The 7,229-nt window shown below is 56.3% G+C and overlaps 2 protein-coding genes across 2 annotated transcripts; one reads left to right on the top strand and one right to left on the bottom strand.

Annotated features, from left to right (window-relative positions):
- The first annotated feature begins 232 nt into the window (after window positions 1-232).
- Window positions 233-2,234, top strand: LOC142356397 (feruloyl-CoA synthase-like). Its single transcript, XM_075408319.1, has 2 exons — window positions 233-760; window positions 876-2,234. The coding sequence occupies exons 1-2, from the start codon at window positions 233-235 to the stop codon at window positions 2,232-2,234; spliced, it is 1,887 nt and encodes a 628-aa protein (XP_075264434.1).
- A 180-nt stretch (window positions 2,235-2,414) lies between these two features.
- On the bottom strand, window positions 2,415-6,609 carry LOC142356396 (uncharacterized). The gene is made up of 9 exons (XM_075408318.1): window positions 6,477-6,609; window positions 5,701-5,988; window positions 5,170-5,402; window positions 4,916-5,054; window positions 4,430-4,812; window positions 3,796-3,990; window positions 3,455-3,646; window positions 3,033-3,215; window positions 2,415-2,846 (listed from the first exon to the last, which is right to left on the bottom strand). The coding sequence occupies exons 1-9, from the start codon at window positions 6,607-6,609 to the stop codon at window positions 2,415-2,417; spliced, it is 2,178 nt and encodes a 725-aa protein (XP_075264433.1).
- Between the last annotated feature and the right edge of the window lie 620 nt (window positions 6,610-7,229).

Genomic DNA, 7,229 nt, shown 5'->3' with positions numbered 1-7,229 from the left:
CCGCAGGTATCCGTACCCTGTCCGCACCTACGAGTACCGATCAGTACCGATCAGCGAGACGTCTCGTCGGCATCTCTGGAATGTTCATGCCATCGATGCTGCATGCTATCTAGCCGATACCCAGGTACTGCTGCTCTCTGGTAAAAACCCTCGCAGGTAGGTGCTAATTCCTGTATATCCAGAAGGTGGCACTTACACGCTGCATAACGCCACTGCGCGTGTGGTGAGCATTATGTTGACTTCGCGCGTCCTCGATGGGTGGTGGCGGGCACGGGCACGAGTTCCACGTGCGACCAGGTGGAAACTAATCGGCTCACTTCTCGAAAAGGCGTCCCCACCATCAGGCACAACGTCTCGCTTAGTCGCGACCGATCCTTCTCCGGCGGCTGTCCTCGACACCAAGGCGCTGCCTCAGTTCCCCGTCTTTCCCCTTGAGCGACACAGTGAAACCGCGATCTGGATGGACGGCCGCCAGCTCACTTTCGGAGCGTTGTCTGCTCGTTCGCTCGCTCTGGCCACAATCTTCGCGGCTGGAAACGGTGGTAACTTGGCTCTCCCAAAAGGCGCCACAGTGGGGGTGATCGTGGAGACAGAGCTTGAGGTCCCCGAGCTCTTCATGGCATGCAGAACTGCTGGGCTCAAAATACTACCCATTCCGGATGTGCTGCACCCGACGGAGGTGGAGAACACTCTTCAGAACATGAAGCTGGATGCGCTCTTCTGCACCAGCAGATACTACGGCAGCGTCCTCGCACGCCAGGTCAGAATAGCTCCCCAGGATACCGCCCGCTCTAGCTGTATCGATGTACCTACCTGCCCAGTCTTCCAGCGATTCCCATTCTGATCGGGGCATAGCCAAAACTGTTGCCTCGCAGGGCAACTCATGGATGGAGCAGCAGGCAACACCAGTGGTCACGTGGGGCGGCAAGATGGAGGGTGCGACCATCAGCTATGAGCAGTTGCTGCAGGAGGAAGGAGGCTGGGATAGACAGGATGCTGCAGTTCTGCTGGACAGCGCTAAGGAGTTGTGTGAAGATAGGGCCGCCGCTCCCTTCGATGACTTTGTATACTACATGACCAGTGGAACTACTGGAGCTCCCAAGATTGTGCGGCACACACACATCGGCTTCATCCCGTCCCTCCTCCACTTCAAGGCCATGGCTCTGCCAGGAGCCAAGTACATGTCGGCGCAGAACACTGCACTTGTCAGCGGGGCGCTGGGGACGCTGTCTGCCCTGTACAACGGCATCCCAACCGTCCTGTACCGTGGCTATGGATTCGATGCCAGAGAGTATGCTGAGGCTGTCGTTCAACATCAGCCCTGGTACCTGGTCTGGACACCGATGATCATGGATGCCATGTCGCGGCTTCCAGATAGTACTGTGGAAGCCATCAATTCCTCAAATGTGAAAAGCATCATTTTCATGGGCGCCTCCTTCCCCTTGCCACTTGTGCAACGCGTGGTGTCCATGTTCCCCCGCATCGCTTTCGTTCACGGGTACGGCTCTACTGAGGTTGGCAGCATCTCTGCTTTGCCTCCAGACAAGCTCCTCCTGTGGCTGCGGTACCTAGACCGGCATCCTGAGCTTCCCCCGGTTCTGCCGGCCGGCGTGATGGGGGGTCCACTCCAGGTTCCCCAAAGCGTCTCGATGATAGATCTGACGACAGGGGAGGAGGTTCCCCCTGGACTGGTGGGCAGCATTGTCGTCAACACGGCCTTCGGCTCCAACGGATACTTCAATGCCCCGGAGGCACAGGCCAGGCTGTTCCAAATGCATGGAGAGGATAGCCCTGCCAACAGGCCGGGGCCACGAACGTACGTTACCGGAGACCGCGGGCGCTTCCTTGACGTACAGCTGGACGCAGGGAGCAGCGAGGTGACCAGGCTGCTGGTTGTCGCTGGGAGAGAGAGCGAAGTCATTGTCACTGCCAGGGGCTTTAATGTCGACACGGCGGAGGTAGTAAACGCAGTGAGCTCCTATCCAGGGCTCGATTTAGGGATGGTAGCAGTCGGGGGTGTGAAGGTGGGCAGCGGCATTGAGGAGATCTGCTGTTGGATAGCTGTGCCGGAGGGGCAGGTAGACAGCGTGACAGCTGACAGCATGGACAAATTCCTCAGAAGCCGGCTAGCAGACTACAAGATCCCCAAGCACTTTCGCTTCATGGAATCATTGCCGGTCAATGCAAATGGCAAGATAGAGGTCCAAGCACTCAGGCGATCCTTTGTATTGTAAATTAAGCAGCAAGGAGTCAAATTTTGAAAGTCTGGACGGTCGGTTCCATGATTACCCGCCATCGTGCATGGCGGCAGTTTAAGTGGGATTTGATGACAGCTCGCAGTGACAAACAGTGCGGCCATGCGATTGCTTAAAGACATGCGGGCACCGGTACGTGCTTATTATACACCATGCGAGCTAGCTCTTGGTCTGACCTGAATGGCACTGCCGAGATGCAGGAGCACTTGACGGCCACTGCCTGACAAGGGAAGTCCTGCTGCGTTTCGACGCATTATGGTCCCTGCCAGTGGCCAGGGGCTGGTACTTGGGCTTTGTGAAAATCAGGCCGGCAAGGGCAAGCCCATAGAAGAGAGTTGACAGCAGAAAGCAGAAAAGAAGAGCTTGCCACTTGGTGACGTGTAGCAGGCCCGGTGGGAGTCTGTTCCGGAAGGTCGCCCCGAGGGCCGTGGATGTTTCAGCCTCGTTCAGAGTGACAGCGATCATCGTCCAGGCCACAGGGTTGAGGTAAGCAACCCACAAGCTGGCGGCTGAGAGAGAGGCAAGGGAGATGAAGAGGCCGCCGAATATCATCCATACGAGCATTAGGGCAGCTGAAATCCCTTGTGATACCTGTTAGAGGTTGCACACATCGCAGGTCATGGTGAGGGGTCTCAAGGGGTGCGGACAGATCAAGCCCAGCTGGTGCTGCTATGTGAGCAACTGCAGAGCCTGGTAGCGTAAGCACCGACACTCTGGCGGCAAGGAAAAGGTTTCACTGGCAAGGCATTGCATGGTCACCGACCGAGCAGCTCTCACCACTACTGATCCCGTCCAGCCGCCCACCATGTATCCGCCAGCAGAGCATGCGCAGTAATTGATCGCCAGACTGAGGAGGTAGAAGAAGAAGGCCCCTGCAGATGGGTTCAAGCCCACCCACCAATACAAGGCGGAGTACAAAACAAGCCGCGGCAGTAGCTGGAACGGGGTCTCTATCACCACCTGCACAAGCCATGTAGGGCAGTAGCAGTGAACATCGCCGCCTGTAAGCCACGTGGCATTTGCCAGAAACAGGATCGGCTCGATCTATGAGAGGAGGACAGAGGAAGCCGATCATAGAGAATTGGGGGGGAAAAGAGTCCGGATGAAAGTAGCGCATCTGACACCTGCCTGATTTCACGAGTGGCCGTCGGCGCAGTTTGCGCACCCAATTCTGCATGTCAGGCATGACATTTTCTGACCGCTGTGTAGCTCACATTCATATTTTGGCTGGGAGCTGCTACCTTTGCCATGAAGTACGTGTGGGCGACATAGGCCCGGGCATCTCGCTCCCTCGTGATGATCGCTTGCTCGATGGGGAAGGCAGCAGCGACCGGAAGCAGGGAGGACACGCAGACGTTGGCCGTGATGAAAAACATCAACCCCAGCTGATCCTGGACGCAGGTTTCAGCATTAGCACAAAGGCGATCGGCAAAGAGGCACCATGCAGCGCAAAATCTCGATTGTGTACAGCAGGATATGGCAAACAACTGAAAGAGCGTGGGGCCTTACAAAGGTATTGGCGGGTGGAATGTTTGAATACAAAAGCCCAAGGATCAGCAGCACCACCACTGTTGGGGCTGTGCCCAACAGATTGGGGATCGTGTTCCGCCTGGCCTGAGTCAGGCACCGCCAGCTGAGCACTGCCGTCTGCCGGAGATAACCTGCTCCTCGGCGCCCGGGTAGTGCCTGCGAAAACACACTCACAGAGCTCTTCAGCTGCCCGACTTGGATCGGCCTGCACAGGAGGCTGAAGATTGCCGGTCTACTGTAATCAAGGTGTGTGGCTCAAGTGAACTGGAGGTTGCTGCCGTGCACTGTGGATGACCGTGTGCTACTCTTCTGTCTTACCTCATGGTATTGAGGAGAGGTGGAATGCATGTCGCTTTCGCGTTCCCCATTGTCCGTACTGCGCTCAGCTTGCAGCTTCGCCAAATGATGGATTTGCCGAGTTGATTCATCCGCGGTCTGCCGCAGATCCACACGTTTCAGGCTGCCGCGACGTAGTACAGCTAGACAGTGGGCATGTTGCTGTTTTAGCGTACAATTTCTTGGGAGATTATGACGGGTAGTCTCAACGCGGTACAGAAAACCTGCAACGTGAGAGTCGTGCAGTGGAAATGAAAGCAGCAACGACAGGTGATGTGGAGACAGTGTGCTATCCCGGCCATTCTCACCTCGCGAGAAGTGTTGTCAACGGACACCATATCCAGCAGGAAATCTGCGATATTGAAGCCAGGAGTACGCAGGTAGCCAAGTTCGGCAAAGTAATGGCACGCGTCATCAGCCCGGCCGGAGTAGATGAGCATCCCCTCGCTAATCACCTGAAGCTGCTCAAACATCTGATAAATACAGCTCCTCGGTTGGTGAACCACACTGAGGACAGTGTGCCCACGCTTGGCAAGGCCGTGCAGGGCCTGCATCACGCTCTTGGCCTGAAAGGCATCCAGCCCACTGGTAGGCTCGTCCAGGAACACCAGTGACGGGCTGCTGATGATTTCAACGGCGATGTTCGTCCGCTTTCGTTCGCCGCCACTTATTCCTCGCTTAGAAGCATTTCCTGGTACAAGTCACAGGTATCCATGTAACTACGCGCTGACCCCTTCCAACCCGCACCACAGGCAACACACTGCCCCGCCCCTCTCTGCAGGAGCGGCAACTACCAGCTCCTCGTATCTGTCTGTGCCACACCCCGCCATCCTGCATGAATCTCATTCTGGTCGTGCGATGAGCGGGCAGCACACCAACTTGAGTATCTGCCGCCTTCATGAGTCCCATCACAACCATGATGTTTTCCACAGCCTGCATGCAGACGGCATGAAATTCAGCGTGCAGTCAAACTTCGCCCAAGCTAGCCTGAAGCAGTATGTGTACTGTGTGCCAGAGGGCGGACTGCACGAGGGTAAATTTGCTTCACCTGTTCCCTTTTGGCTGGTGATGCTGTCCTATCCAGCCGGAGGCTTGCCGCCACCCTGAGGGTCTCTCGGACGGTCAGGTTGCTGAACAGGAGGTCATCCTGAAGGGAGTATGCCGCCACGCTGTAGTAGCTGTCTGTCCTTGGAGCCCCATTGACCATAACTGCTCCCTGCAGGACCCCCCTCCGTGGAAGCCTACCAGCCAGAGCGTTGAGCAGCGACGACTTCCCACTGCCTGTGTTGAGGACATCGCATGATCTTATATGGATCTAATACCATAACGTCCGAATCGTTTATGATGCAGGATAATTCAGTGATTGCTGATGACATGCACAGCATAAGCATCATACACACTACACACTTTGTCTATATCCTGGATAAGCGACTGCCAGCTACTCTCGGGGCCATAGCAGAGGATCAGACCAGGCTTCCTCGTGTAAACCTCCTAACTGGTTCACTATCAATCATATTTGGGGAAAGGACATGAGACAGAAGGCGGCCGACTTGCGAAAACATGCACACATGATATGTACCTGAGGGGCCCATGATGGCCACGAGCTGCCCAGGCTTGGCCACGCCACTGATGTCGTCCAGGATGACTTTCGACGATTTCTCAGCCTTGAATCCCACCCCGCCACTCCTCACCTCCACGGAATACGTGAGGTTGGACCAATCTAGCTTCACCCTGTGCACTGACGGCTCCATGGAGTTCGAACCACCTGGCGATTCTGGTTTTGTGGGCTTGTTTCCCACAGGCGATACCTCAATATCGGCCGTTGCGAATCCATGATCGCTTAGATCCGTGCCCATTGGCTCGTGATCTAAAGCAGCTTCACCGGATTACCAAACGCGGCTTAGAGTGCCGGGTTCAATCGCCTATAAGCAGCTTCGCCGAAGGCCTCAGAGAAAACCTCTCGGTCCTGCCACCTTTACCGTTCGATTTGACCGGAAGGCCGTGATTGGCGGACCGCCCCAGCGTTGCGGGGCATAGACTGGCCGTAGCTGGCCAGCGCCTTTGGAAGGTTGCGATCGCGTTCAGATGCGGTGGCCGCTACACGTTCAGATCTCTGTATTTGTCATATGTGCAGGGCTTTTCCACAATCTGGAGCGCCCAAGCTGCGAGTAGAGTATATTGCGCCGGTGTTATTTTGGTGGAGCTGTTGCATGCCGTGCAAGGCTCATCGTCTCCGGCCACAATATCAGGTGCACACACCATGCAGTGTACGCTGTACAGCACCGCGCGCCTCTAGCTGGTGCACGGTCAGCAGGGGGGTCTCCCGTCTCCCGGTCGCATGTAACATGTATGTACGTCCTGCGTACGGGCTGCTGTACACTCTGTACACCTGCTGTGTACGGTGTCTGCCTAGCAGTGTATAGCAGCTGTACACTGCTATATACAGACTACCGTGTGCATGATCTCGGCCGGATGGGTCATGGGGCATGTGTCGCTAAAATACCAGCCAGAGGGGCCAGATCGGTCTCCGGGAGACCGATCGGGTACCCCACCTACCGTTTTTACTCGAGCAGGACTGAGCAGGAGGACAGGGCGACAGGCAAAGAGCCCCGCGAGAGTTACTGCAAGGCGCGGGAGACCGCCCGGCAGGGGACGGTCGCTGCCGTGTCACAACATTATGTACGGGGTTTTGGGTTCGTACGCGTACAGGGGGGGTATGTCGTGAGCTAGGTTCCGGGTGCATGTACTCGTACTGGGCCTAGTACTTACTAGTACTCGTGCTTTACTTGCTTTTTCGGGCTACGTCCCAACAGCGCCACGTACGTCACGCGTTCGACTGGTAACGCAACGCAAACTCCGTACCGTACGAGTCGCCCTCGAATGCAGACAAAACCCGAAGCACCGGCAGCAGCTGCACCAACGACACAGTCCCAGACAAGCCACACGCGATTGACGCACTTCGTCTCATCGGCAATATCGACTGCTCAAACCTATAACCTGCACTCTCCAGCAACCATCCCCACCAATATCCACTCGCGCGTACTATCGACTGATAACCCGGTCAGCATGCCGCAAAACGGCAGAGTGGCGGTAATTTGCGGAGCCGGG

This window comes from Convolutriloba macropyga, unplaced genomic scaffold, assembly GCF_964194025.1.
Source record: "Convolutriloba macropyga unplaced genomic scaffold, txConMacr16.3 SCAFFOLD_6121, whole genome shotgun sequence".
Taxonomy (NCBI): Eukaryota; Metazoa; Xenacoelomorpha; order Acoela; family Convolutidae; genus Convolutriloba; species Convolutriloba macropyga.
This window is presented reverse-complemented; position numbering and strand designations above follow the sequence as displayed.

Excerpts from the sequence above, each read along its gene's own strand:
- LOC142356396 (XM_075408318.1), bottom strand. The coding sequence starts at position 6,609 with ATGCCCCATGACCCATCCGGCCGAGATCATGCACACGGTAGTCTGTAT. Across the intron at positions 5,403-5,700 it reads GGCCATCATGGGCCCCTCAG|GCAGTGGGAAGTCGTCGCTG; the intron begins GTACATATCATG and ends TCCTCAACACAG. Across the intron at positions 5,055-5,169 it reads CACCAGCCAAAAGGGAACAG|GCTGTGGAAAACATCATGGT; the intron begins GTGAAGCAAATT and ends GTCTGCATGCAG.
- LOC142356397 (XM_075408319.1), top strand. The coding sequence starts at position 233 with ATGTTGACTTCGCGCGTCCTCGATGGGTGGTGGCGGGCACGGGCACGA. Across the intron at positions 761-875 it reads GCAGCGTCCTCGCACGCCAG|GGCAACTCATGGATGGAGCA; the intron begins GTCAGAATAGCT and ends GTTGCCTCGCAG.